The 18,786-nt window shown below is 43.9% G+C and overlaps 1 protein-coding gene across 2 annotated transcripts; it reads right to left on the bottom strand.

Annotated features, from left to right (window-relative positions):
- Positions 1-1,073: 1,073 nt before the first annotated feature.
- SNTN (sentan, cilia apical structure protein) lies at positions 1,074-18,423 on the bottom strand. Of its 2 annotated transcripts, XM_030867627.1 has the most exons (5): positions 18,314-18,423; positions 15,833-15,867; positions 7,194-7,349; positions 2,186-2,243; positions 1,074-1,251 (listed from the first exon to the last, which is right to left on the bottom strand). In XM_030867627.1, the coding sequence occupies exons 1-5, from the start codon at positions 18,421-18,423 to the stop codon at positions 1,074-1,076; spliced, it is 537 nt and encodes a 178-aa protein (XP_030723487.1). The 2 variants fall into 2 exon arrangements, with proteins under 2 accessions (XP_030723487.1, XP_030723488.1); XM_030867628.1 differs by lacking the exon at positions 2,186-2,243 and having other exon boundaries at positions 1,074-1,233; positions 7,211-7,349.
- Between the last annotated feature and the right edge of the window lie 363 nt (positions 18,424-18,786).

Genomic DNA, 18,786 nt, shown 5'->3' on the forward strand with positions numbered 1-18,786 from the left:
TATTCTCAAGGAGTCGTTGGTTAAATCATGGCCAGAAATTACAAAAATATTGGGATTTGGGGGATTTAAGTCATATTTACTTAGGTAGAATTCACATACAGTAAAATTCACCCTTTTTAGTGTGCAGTTCTAAGAGTTTGACAAACGTGTGCAGTCATGTAACCATCACCGCAGTCAAGCTATAGAACATTCCCATCCCCCCTAAAAGTTCCTTTGTGCCTATTTGTGGACAACTCCGTTTCCCAACCGCAGCCGTGGCAAGCACCGCTCTACCCCGCCCCCCATAGTTTTGCCTTTTGCAGAATGTCAGTAGAGCTTATCTGACTTTGATCCCAGGTCTGGTGATAACAGCTCTTTTAGCATCCTGTAGCCCTTATCACAATTATAATTATACTGCATATGCAATTGATTGATGAATTGTTCATAGCCTATCTCTACTGCTGGACTTCTGCAGGCATGTCTGAAGGCAGAGACTGGCTGGTTAATTACTGTATCCTCAGCAATACCATCAAGTAGAGGTTCAACACACATTGTTTAATGAGTGAATGAATGAGGGACTCAATGATTATAAGGAAAGTGCTCTAAGACACTACTGATACAGCAAAAGCAATGCAATATTCAGTGGTATCAAATCTATCATATCGTAAAGCACCAGAGACTATATTATTTAAACATTTTTGAAGAGTAGGCATAGACTTTTTAGTTACACTGGGTCTGAACATTAGCAATCAGAACCATCCTAGGCTACCCCAGGTGCATGATCAGTACCTTCAATTAATTAAAAATAAAATGAAAAAAATTTCAATAATTTAATACTGTCTTTTGCCATTAATTTGTCTAACTATATATTTAAAGCTGTTTGTTGCATAATTTTTTTTTTTTTTTTTGCGGTATGCGGGCCTCTCACTGTTGTGGCCTCTCCCGTTGCAGAGCACAGGCTCTGCGCAGGCCCAGCGGCCATGGCTCATGGGCCCAGCCCCTCCGCGGCATGCGGGATCCTCCCAGACCGGGGCACGAACCCGTGTCCCCTGCATGGCAGGCGGACTCCCAATCACTGCGCCACCAGGGAAGCCCTATTGCATAATTTTTACACTCCATATATTTTGTAGCAAATCTGACATTACCGTGATGCTTAACAGTAAGATCATGAAATCCTCAAAATCCAGCTTATTTTCTGTATGTTCGTCGAGTTCAGAAAGGAGGTCTCTGCATCTTGGTTTGGTTTCTTGTCCCGTAAGAATAAAGAAGAAAAAGCAAAAAAACCGAATTCATCATGCCACCTCGGTTTTACAGATAATATGCAATAGTAAACATGTTATTAACAACAGGTCAAGTTGCTACCAGTGCTACTAGTTGAGCACTGTATTAAATCTTTTCATGGGTTATCTCACTAAGTGCTCACAGTGACCTTATTGAATATGAACTATTATTTTCCCACCCTACAGAGGCAATGCCAGAGACTCAGTGAGAATGAAGTGATTTGCCCCAAGCTAGGCAGCTGTGAGTGCGGAACCAGGATTCAGCTCATTGGCTACCCGATTCCAGAACCCACACTCAACTGCTACCCTACTTCTCTACAGGTACAGATACTGTTATGGTTTCAGAGTACAATCCCTTTGTTATTGGAGGTATCCACTATGTGCTGCACTGAGCATAAGATTATCCAGAAATATGGAATAAAATATGCTAAAAGAAAATATGTGCTTTGGAATATTGTTCAGCCCTAAGTTTGATCATGAATCAAACCCAAGTTCATAGTCATCAGCAACAGAGTGAGGGAAAACATGTGAAAACACCTAAATGGAGGGGATTTTCAGTTCCAGCCACAGCTCATGAAATATCTTCCCAAGTGCATCAGAAACGTTAAGGTCATTTGATTCACTGCATTTAGTTTAACCCCAAACACTCATCCATGTGCTGGCTGCAAAAAAAACCATCACAGCAATGACTAAGGCCCTTTAGGAGTGATGATACATTCCTCTTACAGGCTTAGACCTTTCATGTTTCTCTAGGCTGTTCCTCAAGAGGTCACACCTATCAGTGAGGGTGAAAGGACCTGTGTCTGTCTCCCTCCAGGAAGAGCTGGAGATAAGACAGAGAGAGAAGCCCTTTACTAGAGTAAAGCACTCTGTTTGCTCAAAGGTCAGAGATGGCTGGAGGTCTTCCTCCTCTTTTTGCTGCATATTTTAAGACCACGGAGCTGGAGGAGGTCCAGACTTCTTGGGGCCTGACCCACCATCTTGCTTTTTATCTTCTTAGCAGTGCTTTTAGGTGCTCAGTTTTACTATCTCTGACTGGCTATAGAGGGCTAAGTCAGATACCCCAAATTATGTTTAGGCTTATGAGAAAGGACATATTCCTTTCAGACCCAGGCCTCAGCCAGAAGGTCTGGCTCAGTTTACCAGAGAACCCTGTGTGAGGATTTAGGAGAAAGCCCAGTTAGCGATGGAGACTCTTATGCTGTACCTGCCTGAGGGACTCTCACGGGGCGGAGCTGGGTGGTTGGTCCAAGACAGCATTCTTTTTTAACTAACTAATTAATTAAATTTATTTTTGTTGCACCGGCTCTTAGTTGTGGCAGGAGGGCTTGTTAGTTGTGGCATGCAGACTTAGTTGTAGCACGCATGCGGGATCTAGTTCCCCGATCAGGGATGGAACCCGGGCCCCCTGCATTGGGATCATGGAGTCTTACCCACTGGACCACCAGGGAAGTCCCCCAAGACAGCATTCTGACATGACGCTACATGTCTGCTCAGCGGAGGGAAGTTATCACCACTGAGACTGAGGATGCCAGGGATGAGCAGTCCCCTCAAGTCCCCTGAAATCAGTCTCTGCTCTCATCTGGAGGAGAGGGCGGGATTGCACCGTGGTCTGGCTGAGTCGGCTGCTAGAGATCCCAGAACGGCTGCCTTTCCCGGTTTTGCCTACACTGAGGGACACGAGGCTGAAGGTGTCTTTTCTGGTGACTTCGGTTTTAATTCTTTTCCTCTGATGTTCTCAGAGGGATGGCGAATCACATCAGGATGATCCGTCTACTAGGTCCTCATTTTCATACTTGTTAAAAGCTCACTGAGGTTTTGCCAGCTACACGCAGCATTCTTTTTCTCTCTAGTATCTGTCATTTCTTTCGGCCTCTGATGTAAGCCGGTAATGTAGGATTTGTTCTCCCACCCTCTCTGTAAAGACTCCCCAGAACTTTGGATCTCTTGTCTAATTCTGCCTGATGTTTCTGGCTGAAAAAATAGCTTTTCTTAAAAAAATTATTTCAAAAATGATATGTGTTTAATATTGGACATTTAGAAAAAACAGGAGCATGTAAAAATAACCCTTTACCCCACTACCCAAAGATAGCTTACTATTATTAACATTTCTTTCCAGTTATTTTTCTGTGTCTCACACTGTAGTACTCTGTCTCTTTCTCTCTCTCTCTCTTTCACACTCACAGACACACACACCCAGGCACACACTCCTTTTTAAAAAATTTATTTTAATTAATTAATTTTAAACATCTTTATTGGAGTATAATTGCTTTACAATGGTGTGTTAGTTTCTGCTGTATAACGAAGTGAATCAGCTATACATATACATATATCCCCATATCTCCTCCCTCTTGCGTCTCCCTCCACCCTCCCTATCCCACCCCTCTAGGTGGTCACAAAGCACCGAGCTGATCTCCCTGTGCTATGTGACTGCTTCCCACTAGCTGTCTATTTTACATTTGGTAGTGTATATAAGTCCATGCCACTCTCTCACTTTGTTGTAGCTTACCCTTCCCCCACCCATGTCCTCAAGCCCATTCTCTATGTCTGCGTCTTTATTCCTCTCCTGCCCCTATGTTCTTCAGAACCTTTTTTTTTTTTTAAGATTCCATATGTATGTGTTAGCATACGGTATTTATTTTTCTCCTTCTGACTTACTTCACTCTGTATGACAGTCTCTAGGTCCATCCACCTCACTACAAATAATTCAATTTCATTTCTTTTTATGGCTGAGTAATATTCCATTGTATACATGTGCCACATCTTCTTTATCCATTCATCTGTCGATGGACACTTAAGTTGCCTCCATGTCCTGGCTATTGTAAATAGTGCTGCAATGAACATTGTGGTACATGACTCTTTTTGAATTATGGTTTTCTCAGGGTATACGCCCAGTAGAGGGATTGCTGGGTCATATGGTAGTTCTATTTTTAGTTTTTTAAGGAACCACCATACTGTTTTCTATAGTGGCAGTATCAATTTACATTCCCACCAACAGTGCAAGAGGGTTCCCTTTTCTCCACACCCTCTCCAGCATTTATTGTTTGTAGATTTTCTTTTTTTTTTTTTTTTGCGGTACTCGGGCCTCTCACTGTTGTGGCCTCTTCTGTTGCAGAGCACAGGCTCCGGATGCGCAGGCTCAGCGGCCATGGCTCACAGGCCCAGCTGCTCCGCGGCATGTGGGATCTTCCCGGACCGGGGCACGAACCCATGTGCCTTGCATCGGCAGGCGGACTCTCAACCACTGCGCCACCAGGGAAGCCCTGTTTGTAGATTTTTTGATGATGGCCATTCTGACTGGTGTGAGGTGATACCTCATTGTAGTTTTTGTTTGTTTGTTTGTTTGTTTTTCAGTATGCGGGCCTCTCACTGTCGTGGCCTCTCCCGTTGCGGAGCACAGGCTCCGGATGCGCAGGCTCACGGGCCGAGCCACTCCGCAGCATGTGGGATCCTCCTGGACCGGGGCACGAGCCTGTGTCCCCTACATCGGCAGGCAGACTCTCAACAACTGCACCACCAGGGAAGCCCCCTCACTGTAGTTTTGATGTGCATTTCTCTGATGATTAGTGATGTTGAGCATTCTTTCATGTGTTTGTTGGCCATCTGTATATCTTCTTTGGAGAAATGTCTATTTAGGTCTTCTGCCCATTTTTGGATTGGGTTGTTTGTTTTTTTGATATTGAGCTGCATGAGCTGCTTATCAATTTTGGAGATTAATCCTTTGTCAGTTGCTACATTTGCAAATATTTTCTCCCATTCTGAGGGTTGTTTTTTGTCTTGTTTATAGTTTCCTTTGCTGTGCAAAAGCTTTTAAGTTTCATTAGGTCCCATTTGTTTATTTTTATTTCCATTTCTCTAGGAGGTGGGTCAAAAAAGATCTTGCTGCACACACTCCTTTTTAACTTTATTATGGAATAATTGACAAATATAATTGTATATATTTAAAGTGTACAGTGTGATGGTTTAATACACATGCATTGTGGAGTGATTACCAAGATCAAGATAATTAACACATCCATCACCTCACAGAGTTAACGTGTGTGTGTGTGTGCGTGTGTGTGGGGAGAATGCTCAAGATCTACCTCAGTGACCTTCAAGCATGCAGTACCGTATTACTAACTATAGTCACCATGCTGTGCATTAGAGCCTCAGAACTTATTCTTCTTAAAATTGGAAATTTGCACCCTCTGACCTATACCACGCCACTTTCCCCTTCCCCTAGCTCCTGGCAACCACCAATCTATTCACTGTTTCTATGAAACAGGTTATAAAAAAAATCACTTGTGGAATTAAAAAAAAAAGCTGATTTCACACACACTCTTTTAAAACAATCATAGATTCACGGGAAGTTGTACCCTTGACCCAGCTTCCCCCAGTGGGTGGCACCTTATATCACTGTGGTATGTTAAAACCATATATATTTATATCTTAAAGGAACTATAATACTGCTCTTTTAAACGTCTCAGAATACACATAGAACCTGAGAGACTGTTTACTTTTAAGTTTTTTCTTGCTCAATCTACCATTAAATGTTGGTGGTTTAGGTTCTGTGTGAGGTCCTCCTTTTTTCTTATGCATTTTCCCTAGGCTACTATTTTCCAAAGTTTGAACATGTACTGCTGGTAGAATGTAACACAGCTTTAGGTGATGCAAGAATAAATATTAAATAAGAATGAACAGTCATCTATATTTTTTTACTACCTTCCACTTTTACCCACTGAATTTACATTTAAAATGGTGATCAAGGCTCCTTATAAAATAATTTCCTTTAAGTAGAGCGTTCTCTTAACAAGTTCTAGGTACATTATAATACAGGCTATAGGCAGATATGGGAAAAATATTGAAGATGGTATTCAGGTGGCTGAGGTTTGAGAAAGATGCCTCTAGATGATTTAGGTCACTTCCTTCTGTTCAGTAACCATTTTCACATTGCCCACTCTCACTGTTACAGATCTCTATTCTGACCTTCCCGCTCACATATCCTGTTGCTGTCCGAGTTTCTCCACTTGACAGTTTCAAGGACATCTTAAACTTGACACGTGCTAACAGAACTCATCACCTGCCCCCACCTCCCTCCCTGCCTCAAATCTGCTTATTCTCCAGCCTTCCTCTTCTCTGGAAACGGGACCACCGCCCACTTCCTCCCACGGTCAGAACTGAGGTATCATATTTGTCCCCCTTGCTCTTCAGCCCTCATGGTTATCAGATCCCGTTCATTCCACCTTCCAGATGCCTCCCATATTTGGTGCCTTAGTCCAAACCAACATCTTCTGTTTGGATTCCCTCCCCACGGTTCCTCTTTTCTTCGTTTCACTCCCCATCCCAACCACAGTCTCATCTCCTACTGCAGCTGGTGTAATTCCTTCGACCCGGATTTAGAAACTTCCCTGGCTTCCTCCTGCCCTCACGCTATGCCTCTGTAAGAAGTGGCTTCTCTTCACCCCCCCCGGCCTCCTCTTCCACTGCTTCCTACTTCCCTTCCTCTTCTCACCAATACTTGCCCTCATAGGTCTTTGACATGCTTTATGCCAAATCCTCTGCCGGGCATGCCATCATTCTCATCCTGCACGCACCCCGCCCCCGGTCCCTGCTCACTCTTGATCTCCTTCTTCAGATCTTAGCTATACCTTAATTTCCCAGGAGCTCTTTTTTGACCACCAAGCCCAAGATGGTCCCTCTGTTTTATTCTGTCACTGCACGTTCTACTCTTTCACGGTCCTCTGACTATTTCTAATTACTTTTTCAGCACATCTCTCTACTCTGCTGGATTGTTAGCTTGTTCACTGCATTAACCCCAGGGCACAGCTCATTTCCTGGCGTAGGGTAGGTGTCCAATAAACATTTGTGGAATGAAGCAACATAATGGTAACTTTGAGCTGGAGTTGTTGACTCTTTGGGCCAGCCGTTATGGCGTGGCCCCCTGTTTCTTGGTACCTATTAGTTCTCTTACCTCTGTGAAATTCCTATATTGGGTTTGCAGTAGATTTTTGGCAGTAGCTTTCCCAAGTTTGCCATCAGGGTCAGAAAAGTTTCTGAAAATCATAGCGGCAGTGGCGATGGCTTTTTCCAGATCTGAACCATTGCGTAGAGCTGTGAAAGAAGAAATGTACAACTGTGTAGCCTAGGTTAGAAATGACCCTTCCCCAGACATGAGGCTCTACCTTCCAGGGGAACTTAGGGAACAGGGATGGAAGGTTTGTGTCAATGTGATCCTGGCCTTGGGCTCTTTGCCACCTATCTGGGAGTGGGACATGGGGAAGTCTGATCCTTGACCTTTAAACCATGGAGAACAAAAGTCCCTCAGTAGCAATTAGAATTAGTAGAATTAGGATGAGATTTATCACCCTCTTCCCCTGTGACCTTGGGAAAACACCTGACCTCTCTAAGCCTTGGTCTTCCGACGTGTTAATTTCATTCAGTTATTCAACAAATCTTTATAGAGCATCTACCGTGTGCTTGGCTCAGTCCCTGGCATTAAGGATACCTCACTGAATAAGACAAAGTCCTGCTCTTGTGGAGTTTATATTCTGTGTCAGATAGAGCATCACCACATGCCAGTGTGATAAAGGAGAATGATATCCAGGACAAGTCCTTTGATATCATGATAGACAAGGGATCTCTTTGAATCATGGCCTCAATCACAGTGATCTAGCTGGTTTCTCTGATTTAAATTCCTTGAAAGGATGGTACTAGCTCAGTCCCTTCCAGTGGGTAGCACATAGTGAACTCTGAGAAGTGCACGAAGGACAGTGAAGAAAAATCTTATCCTCTCTGTTCTCTCAGTCCCCAATACATCCCCTATTATAGAACTTTTCCTGCTTTACACTTATTGCATGTTTAATCATCTTTCTCTCTAACTAGAATACAAGCTCCATGAGGCCAGAGATCATAGCTTTTTTTATCACTATATTCCCAGTGACCAGCACAAATGCCTGCTATGTAGTAGGCGCCAGTAAATGCTGTTTAATGAATGAATAGGAAGAAGAGAAAACAAAATCCAACAGCTTTCTGCCCAGGTAAAGTGCAACAATCATGGATTCAAAGAAAGATGATCAGTCAGATATTTGCGACTTTTGTATCGAGCACTTACTGTGTTTCTGGTACTTTCTGAGCTGTTCAGCACATAGAAGTGACAGAGCCAGATGTGGCCTCTGTCCTCATCTATATTACAATCTAGTGGGGTAATAAATAATAATCAAGAGGATGTGTGTGTATACATATATTTGTTTTATACATATTTCACAATTATTTATTTATCCATATACACATATATTATGCATATTTGCAACTTGTATGAGGCAAAGAAGGTATAGAAACAGAAGAAACAGAAAATTACACAGTAGGTCTCAGAGGAAAAGTACTGAGATAGGTTGTCTTGGAGGCATCTACTATATAAGTAGATTAATATTTAAGCTAAGACCAATACGGTGGGAAGGACCTGCCATCTAAAGGGTGGGGTGGGTCAGCCTGGGATTAGGGTTGTTTTGAGTGTTCCAGGCTCAGGTAACAGCATATGTGAAGGCTCAGATCAGGAGTCTGGCACATTGGAGGAGCTGAAAGGAGACAGTTGTGGCTGGAGTCTAGAGGCTGAAAGTGTGTTTCATTAGAAAGGCTGGCAGGGGCTAGACCATCCAGGGCTCCTAGGTTCTGGAAAGGAATCAGGATTTTCCATCAGATGTACAGAGAGGGCATTAAAAGATTTTAAGCATTTAGTTTTTTTTTTTTTTTTAATTAAAGTTCACTACACAACATGGTTAATCAACTATACCCCAATATAAAATAAAAATTTTAAAAAAAGTTAGATGGAATGACAAGAGTTAAGAGGAATGGATGAAGGGAAAACAACTGTGGACCTTCTCAGTTTTTACTGTATCTCTGAACAGGACTCCGACTAAACGGTAAAGGGTGTATATAAACATCTGCCAAAGCATTCTAATCAATGTGTTGGCCTCTCTCTCTCTTGCATGAGGAAATGTGTGTCCTCTCCATCCCCCCGTGTCATTTCACCCACAATTAGGCCGAAGCTTGAGGCATTCGGACTTCCTGGTCCCGCAAATGGATAACTCTTTTTTGCCCCCCACTCAAGAGTACCCACTTATTTGCTCCAAGCTAGAGCAAGTCAAGGACATGTGTGTAAGCAGCAATCTGGTTGGGATAGGAAGTTGGAGCTGCCATTTATTGTGCATCTATTGTGTGCCAGATACTTTAATAAATTGTATATTTACTTCTCATAACCACCATAGGGATTATTATACCATTTAAATTTTTATTGCATTTTGAACCTTTTTATTTTGATATGATTATAAATTTACAGGAAATTGCCAATGAATACGCAAAAACAATCTCCCGCACCTGTTCCCCCAAGAAACATCTTGCATAATTACAGTACAACATCCAAAGCAAGGAACTGACATTGATACAATCCACAGTTTGTTCAGATTTTACCAGTTACATATGCCCTCATCCTCTGTGTGCGTGTGTGTGTGTAGTTCTAGGCAATATTACCAAATGTGTACCTTTGTGTAACTATCACCACAATCAATATACAGAACTGTACCACCAACATAAGATTCTCTCATAGTAACCCTTTATAGTAACAGCCAATCTTTCTACCTGCCCCCTCCCCCATTCCTAACCCCTGGCAATCACTGATCTGTTCTCCATCTTCATGTTATGAAACAACACATGTTCTGTGAATGGAATCATACAGAAGTTCTCTGAGAATGGCTTTTTAAACTCAGCATCATTCCTTTGAGTTTTTTTTTCTGTTTTTATTTTTTTATTGGGGTATAGTTGCTTTACAATGTTGTGATTCCCTTGCGTTTTTTAAAAAAATAAATTTATTTATTTGATTTTTGACTGCGTTGGGTCTCCGTTGCTGCGAGCAGGTTTTCTCTAGTTGCAGCGAGCAGAGCTACTCTTTGTTGCAGTGGGCAGGCTTCTCATTGTCGTGGCTTCTCTTGCTGTGGAGCACGGGCTCTAGGCGCACAGGCTTCAGTAGTTTGGCCACACAGGCTCAGAAGTTGTGGCACACAGGCTTTGTTGCTCCACGGCACGTGGGATCTTCCTGGACCAGGGCTCGAACCCATGTCCCCTGCACTGGCAGGCGGATTCTTAACTATTTCGCCACCAGGGAAGCCCCTCCCTTGCATTTTATCCAAGTTGTTGCATGTAGTGATGGTATTTTCCTTTTCATTGAGTAGTATTCCATGATATGTATGTACCACATTCACCAACAAAGGACATTTGAGATGTTTACAGTTTTGACTATTTTAGTCCCCTTCCCACATAAAGTTGAGAATAAGTTTGTCTGGTTTTTTTTAAAACAACTTGAATGTTGTTATATTTCATTAAACTTAGAGAGCAACTTGGGGAGAACTGATATCTACTATGTTGACTCTTCCAACCCATGAACACTGTATGTCTCTCCATGATTATACCATCGTATAGATGAAGAAAGGATAGGATCTTGCTGAGGACACATTAATAAGTGGCAGAGCTTGAATATGAATCCATGTTGAAAACATAAGCCTTAAGAAGACAGGAATGTTTTGCCTGTCTTCTCTTCTGTGTAAACTTCAGCACTCAGAACAGTGCCTAGGATCTAGGAGGTGCTTCACGAATCTGTCGAACCAACGTCTGCAGAATCCGTGCCCTTAGCTTCTTACTCCTTGATTTCCTCTTTGGTTTCTGATCCTCAGTCCCATCCTGACCTGTGGCTTCTGTCTGCTAGTCCAGTGGCTGGCTCTCCATCTAGACTACTATCCCAGACTCAGAAAGTTCCCTGCTTCTTTGCATTCAATTTTTAGCTCTTTTCCCTCCTATCCTTATCCACCTCTTCCCTTCACTTCTGCCACATCCTGAAACCCACATTTAAAATTGGGATTTTTTGGCTTCCCTGGTGGCACAGTGGTTGGAAGTCCGCCTGCCAGTGCAGGGGACATGAGTTCGAGCCCTGGTCCAGGAAGATCCCACATGCTGTGGAGCAACTGAGCCCGTGCGTCACAACTACTGAGGCTGCAAGCCACAACTACTGAAGCCCGCACGCCTAGAGCCCGTGCTCCACAACAGGGGGGGCCACTGCAGTGAGAAGCCCGTGTGCCACAACTACTGAGCCTGTGCTCTAGAGCCTGCGTGCCACAACTACTGAAGCCCATGCACCACAACTACTGAAGCCCTCGCACCTAGAGCCCGTGCTCCGCAACAGGAGAGGCCACTGCAGTGAGAAGCCCGTACACCGCAACGAAGAGTAGCCCCCGCTCACCACAACTAGAGAAAGCCTGCGCGCAGCAATGAAGACCCAACGCAGCCAAAAATAAATAAATTTAAAAAGTAAAATTGGGATTTTTTTCCTCAATTACTCAAGATTTTCCTGCTCATCAAAAACAAGGAGATGGCATATTTCTTTTAGCTCATGTCTCCCTTCCCTGGAAGGTGGGGTTGAGGTGGTGAGGAGCTGTATGGCGGTAACTTGGCATTTAAGCGGCTAAAGAATAAACTCTGTTTATAAATAGTCTTGCTTTTAAGAAGCAAAGTGCTTAGAAGAAACACCTTAATTCCTTCGGAGGTAAATGTTCGTTCTGTAACTTTTACCAGTTGATTTATTTATTCATAACCCAGAATAACTAGACAGGGCTTTAGTATGGGTTGTTTTGCTGGGTCTGAGACTTCTCATGGGGAACAGTAACCTCTTCCTCTCCTGGCTGTGCCCTTCTGGAAAGGAACGGGTGAGCTTCCAAGCTGTGAGTGAGCTTGCAAGTAATGATGGACACCTTTCTTTCTTTTTTTTTTTTTTTTTTGCGGTACGCGGGCCTCTCACTGTTGTGGCCTCTCCCGTTGCGGAGCACAGGCTCTGGACTCGCAGGCTCAGCGACCATGGCTCACGGGCTCAGCTGCTCCGCGGCATGTGGGATCTTCCCGAACTGGGGCACGAACCCGTGTCCCCTCCATCGACAGGCGGACTCTCAACCACTGTGCCACCAGGGAAGCCCTAGACACCTTTCTTGCTTACTATGTGCCAGATGCCTTTCAAACATAAGCTTATTTAATGCTTCATAAACCCAGAAGGGTAGGTACTATTCGTGTCTCTATTTTACGTATTGGAAACTGACACATGGAGAGATTAAGAATCTTAAGGTCACATTGCTCCCGGGTGGCAGAGGAAAGATTCGAAAGTCTGTCTGCCTTCAAAGGCCACAGAAAGATCTGCCACTTTGGAATAACTCCTTCTAAGGGCATCTCCATGGAGGCTGCGGAACCAGACGTTCCCCAGTCCTCTGATGAAGTTCAGGTCTGACGGCTCTCTAAATGGGGACTCCATCTGGACTAGCCCACTTCTCTTCCTTCTCCTCCATTCATTTTAACACAGCATGCATTTTCCCTGACTGTAAAATAACATATGCTCGTGGTAAAAACCGAACTAGAAAAAAATTGAAAATAAAAGATAAAAACGAACTCCGCTTATCCTACCAATACTGATGAGACTTTGTGAGGCGTTGTTTGGTTTCCTCTTTTTATGGTTGGGTTCTTCCCTTAATAAACTCAGTGTGTTGCCTCCTAATTCCTGCCCTGCCTGCCTCACAGAGCTGTGGGCGAATATGTGAAAGCATATTGTAAAGAGCGAAGCGCCATTAAAAATGCAAAGGATTGATGTTTCTTTTTGGGTCTTTTATTGCCTCTCTTGCCTTTGGAAGGCGGGTGGGGGGTGTTATTCCAGGCACATCACGTCTACATTTCCTGCTAGCTCCCACCTCGCTTTTTATGCTTTAATAATACTAAACTGTCTGCAGTTCCTTACACACTCTGTCCTCCCAGCAAGTACTTATTGCCGGGCCTTGTCCTAGTTCTGGGGACAGAGCAATATTAAGCGAGCAATATTAAGAGAACAACTCCTTGGTTTCTGGAGCTTGCATTGTGATGGACGATTATGGAGCCCATGCTCTGTATGCCAGCCACTTCTTTATGGGGTGTATATGATTTGACTCATTTAATTCTTACATCAGTCCTCCGAGGTGGGTTCCAGTATCATCTCCACTTTATAGATGAGGAAACTGAAGCACAGAGAGGTTAAGTAGCTTGCTTAAGGTCACACAGTCTGTTTCCTCACCGTGATGCATGATACCTCTAGATCTCGTTTTGCAGGCAGTGTATCCTGCAGGATTCTTTCCCAAACCCTGGGATAGGGCTACCTGCCCCTCCTTTGTGCTTTTCTACTTCCCTAAACATAAGCTTGTCATAACCTTCAGACTGAAACACTGTTTATCTGTCTCAATTACCTTCTAGATCAGTGCTGTCCAAAAGAAATGTAATATGAGCCCGAATTATAATGAATTTTTTTCTAAGTAGCCACATTAAAAAAGTAAAATGATTCAGATAAAATTATTTTAGAAATATATTATTTAACCCGATTTATCAAAATATCATTTCAGCATGTCATCAACATGAACAAATTACTCAGATACGTTACACTTCTTTCTACTAAGTCTCTTAAATCTGTCATATATTTTAAACTTGCAGCACAACTGGATTCAAATTAGCCACATTTTAAGTGTTCCATATCCACAGGTGGCTAGTGGCTACCATATTGGACAGTGCAGCTCTAGACTGTATGTTCCCTGAGGGCAGTCACTGCATCTTATTTATCATTGCATTCATTCCCAGGCCCTGGCGTGTCGTAGGCCTTAGCATAGACATGTGCTGAACTGAGCTGACTTGAACTTGAGAACAATCCTTGCCTCTTTCTCCTCACTTGCCCTGGAAAGTGGAACCTAAAATGTGAAACACTTCATCTAGTGAGTTCCTAACACTTTAGTGTAGTAGAAACACAAACCTCAGTACAGCAAAGTGTCAGAATCACCTCATTTTAGAACTTTTCTTAATATTAGTTATTTTTTCAAACAAAGAAATGAAGACCTACAGGAGAAACGTGGTTTTTCCCAGTATGCATCAGTCGTACATGGCAGAACTAAAAATTAGATCTCTTCTATTTTCTTGCTAGATCGATAGTTTCCCCAATACTCTAGCACTTTTCAAACTTTTCCACGATAAAACTACTTTGGATGCGACAGGCAAATATGTATTCAACACCCATTTCTATCCACCTCCCCCAAGAGATCAAGGGCATAAGCCCAAACAGCCAGAAGTGAAAATGTGGGTTGGTACTGACTTCTATTCCATGATCTAGCCCTGCTTGATTTCAGGGAATAACACTTAAAATTACCATTGAATAAAATACATTCTGGCAAGATGAGCCATATTTATCCTGTGTTTTCTTAAGGCATGGGAATAATGTGGCCCAGTTGTCTACTGTAAGGAGTCTGGTGCCAGGAATGATGTGTGTGTGTGTGTGTGTGTGTGTGTGTGTGTGTATTGGTGGGCAGTGTGGACGATAGAGTTACACTCCCCCCTCAGCCTCTCAGAGGAGGCTGTTATGAGAAATGTCATGGGTATTTATCATGTCATGGACATGATATTTTGTCATTGACATTATCAAAAGTGCCTGAAGTTATGCAACAGAAATCATAGGTCTCTTGTGTTGTGATAGTGTAACAATAATATTCTCACCAAGATGAAGATTTATTTCAATAGAAATATAAAGCATCTCCTCTGGAGACATAGACCAGCCATCTAGGAGGAAAAATAACTGCAATATAATAGAATCCAGCTGTGCTTGTTACTCTATAAGGAAGCCACATGTTTTGGAATAAGATAATGATCCCAGTATATGAGTATATTTTTTCTTATATTGTTATTTCCATGACAGCATTGTTGGCTCTAAAAATATTTTACCTATAAAATGGAATGCTGACGGCAAATGTTTACACCTTGGGAGTTTGCTACACTATGTCTTGATCAATCAACAGAGGCAGTTGGGGACTGATTGCATCCTGAATACCACTGAACGTTTATGAGTCAGATGCTGACTTGGACACACTGAGGATACTGCCCATGGAGGGCCAACTGGCCATGGTGGGATGAACACTGAATTAGGAGTCAGGGATCCATGCTCCTATTATAGCTGGGCCTTTAAATTTGGGTGAGCTAATTCCTATCACTGGACCTCAATTCCCAAATGTTTAAAAAGAACATCAGGGACTTCCCTGATGGCGCAGTGGTTAAGAATCTGCCTGCCAATGCAAGGGACATGGGTTCAAGCCCTGGTCTGGGAAGATCCCACATGCCGTGGAGCAACAAAGCCTGTGTGCCACAAGTAGTGAGCCTGCTCTCTACAGCTCGCAAGCCACAACTATTGAAGCCTGCATGCCTAGAGCCCATGCTCCACAACAAAGAGAAGCCACCGCAATGAGAAGCCTGCACACCACAAGGAAGAGTAGCCCCCGCTCGCCACAACTAGAGAAAGCCCGCGCGCAGCAACAAAGACCCAATGCAGCCCAAAATAAATAAATTTATAAAAAAATAAAAACAAGAATAAAAAGAACATCATAAATGCTTGATGATTTATCTACAAGTTCTCTTACATCGTTGGCATTCTTTGGTGTCCTATTATTTTTAACTCTTGGCATGCTCTCATGGTAGAGAAGAAACACATACATCTCTGTCACACCAGGCCTTACCTTTTATTAAAGCCGGTTGTTTGGATATTGAAATGCTGCCAACAAAATGATAGAAACATAATGATTCTGGGAGTTTGGGTATTGATATCAGCATCTAAAGTAGAGCAATATAATGATTTAAAAATTAATTTATTTTCAGTAACTCTGCCCTGAGCGTTCTGGTGGAGCTGCCATCTGTCTTTCAAAATCCTTTCTCCCCTTATCACATGGTAAAGAAGTACAATACTCGGCAATGGCTGGCCCACATATCCTAGCCTTTTGTGCAGCCTTTTGTGACCATATGACCAAATGCCCTCCAATGGAAAAGGAGCAGAAGAGAAGTGGTTGCCTTCTATGCAGCCTCTTCCCGTGCCCTTTCCTGTTTCTAGCCAATTAACACAGAAGTTATCAGGAGTACTTTGCAAGCCACATCTTGAAGCCACAAGCCACATCAGCCTGTGTCCCTACACGGTGGCATGGAGTAGGACTGCCACCACCTGGAACCCTGACTCTGAACTGTCACGTGAAAAAGAAAAAAATAACTTCTTGTTCTGTAAAAGACTGAGGATTTGCAGTGTTATTTGTTCCAGCAGCTTAGGCTACCTAAGAATCTACATACTGTGCTAGGGCGTGGGGACGCATCAGTGAATGACTGAGATGTTCCCACACTCTTGGGGCTTAGAGTCTAGCGCAGAAGGCAGATGTTCAACCCGTGATTCAATACACAGCAATGGCAGAGCGCATACAGAGGGCAGGGAAGGACGAACCCAGTCTACAGGTCAGGGTAATGGTATTTTATCTCAACCAAATGAATCATTAGGTGAAGAAGGAGGAAGAGTGTTCCAAGCACAGGGAACAGTGCGTGCTGAGCCCCGGAAGCGGGAGAAAGCATGGCAAGATTGAAGAACCAGAGGGAGAACAGCATGGCTGGAACATGGGGAGGGAAGGAGATAGTGGTGGAAGAGGAGGCTGCAGTCAAGGGTCAGGACCAGAGCACTTGGAGTGAGCCTTAGGATGGACCCAGGTTGTTAGTCTAAGGGTAGTGGGAAGGAAAGGGGTGGCATGATCAGATCTGCATTTGGGGAAGTTATTCCACCTGATATATGGGAAGGAGAGTGGAAAGGGACCAGATGGGAGGCAGGGAGATGGACCTTGCTGCTCCCTTATAAAAAGCAGACAAGGGCTTCCCTGGTGGCGCAGTGGTTGAGAGTCCGCCTGCCGATGCAGGGGACGCGGATTCGTGTCCCAGTCCGGGAAGATCCCACATGCCGCGGAGCAACTAAGCCTGTGCGCCATGGCCGCTGAGCCTGCGCATCCGGAGCCTGTGCTCCGCAACGGGAGAGGCCACAGCAGTGAGAGGCCGGTGTACAGAAAAAAAAAAAAAAGCAAACAACATTTGCTTGATATTTCAACCCCCAGTGGCTGGAGTGGTTTGGAGAAAGCCAGTAAGAACAGTAGAACTTGGTCATATCTTTGACAGCTCTTTAAAGGGAACTTTTGGGTTCGAGATCTGCTTTGGCACTAACTAGTTAAGAGATCGTGACCTTTGGGGACCTCATTTTTCTTACTTGTAAAGTTAGGAAGCTGGACTCTATGATATCTTGTACTTTTTACGGCCTTCTCCATGAGCTACTCCTAATTTTCAAAAAACTCTGCACCAGGCTTCCCTGGTGGCGCAGTGGTCGAGAGTCTGCCTGCCGATGCAGGGGACGCGGGTTCGTGTCCCGGTCCGGGAGGGTCCCGCGTGCCGCGGAGCGGCTGGGCCCGTGAGCCGTGGCCGCTGGGCCTGCGTGTCCGGAGCCTGTGCTCCGCGGCGGGAGGGGCCACAGCGGTGAGAGGCCCGCGTACCGCAAAAAAACAAAACACACAAACAAAAACACTCTGCACCCTTATCTCCTTCATAGGACAAAGGATGTGCACTTTATCCTACGTACACTTTACACGACGTACACTTGCAACATGGCTCGTGTTACTTTCTTTTGCCACGATCTCCTCCATCAGAGCGTGAGGCCCTTGACAGCAAGAGTTCTGCAGATTCTCCATAACTCCTACCCCTGGCCCAGCAGAAAAGCTGGCACCTGACAAGTGTTCAAAAACTTTTTTGAACTAAAGCAGGTCCCCTAAAGGGAATTACGTAAGGAAGAATATTTTTCATTTATTAGGCATAAATTCACACATTTGCATGGTCCGAAACAATTTCCCTCTCTCATGGATAATTTGAAAGAATATGTCATACCCTTAAAAGCATTACCAATTTTGATTTACAAATGTTTTTCAAGAGGCAATCAAAGACATTTGTGTTAATTGTATCACTTTTTCAGTTTGCAATCAAAGCTGCAAATTTGTTCTCTTTAATTTTCCAACTCAGTTGAAAGCGGGATTGAGGTGGGTAACAGGCACCAAACTGGCACCATTTTGGCTACCAAGTTGTAGCCATGAGCTCTGGAAATAGACCTGCAAGCTTAAATGAAACTCGATAAAGGACAGCCAAGCGCCACTGACCTTCTGGGCATTGTCCTAGGTGCTAAAGTAGATGTTGCGGCTGCAGAAGGGTTGGGCTCCCCTTCCAAGTGGAGTGCTTGGTCCTGGGTACTGCGCATACAGCCACACATACTCTGCTCTCCTGTTGTGTGTTGGCCCTTCTTAAGCGACAGTTACTTGCCCACTGTTACTATTGTCATTCGTTCCATGGCAACTATACAGTGGCCCTTGTAGAAGAGCCTTTCCCTAGTGTTATTTGCAGGCAGACATTAAACCAGTCATGCCATAGTCAACAAATATTTGAGTGTCTGCTGTGGGCCAGACACCGTACAAGGTACTGGGGACACAACAGTGAGAAAACTCAGCCATGGACTTTGATCCCAGAGAGCTTAGTGGTCAAGACTGATATTAATCACGTAATCGCAAAAGAAGTCACCCCTGTGACAGTACCGTGCAAGGGGGAGGCTATGAGGTTGGTGTCAGTCAGGGAGGTG

This window comes from Globicephala melas, chromosome 11, assembly GCF_963455315.2.
Source record: "Globicephala melas chromosome 11, mGloMel1.2, whole genome shotgun sequence".
In the NCBI taxonomy this organism is placed as follows: Eukaryota; Metazoa; Chordata; class Mammalia; order Artiodactyla; family Delphinidae; genus Globicephala; species Globicephala melas.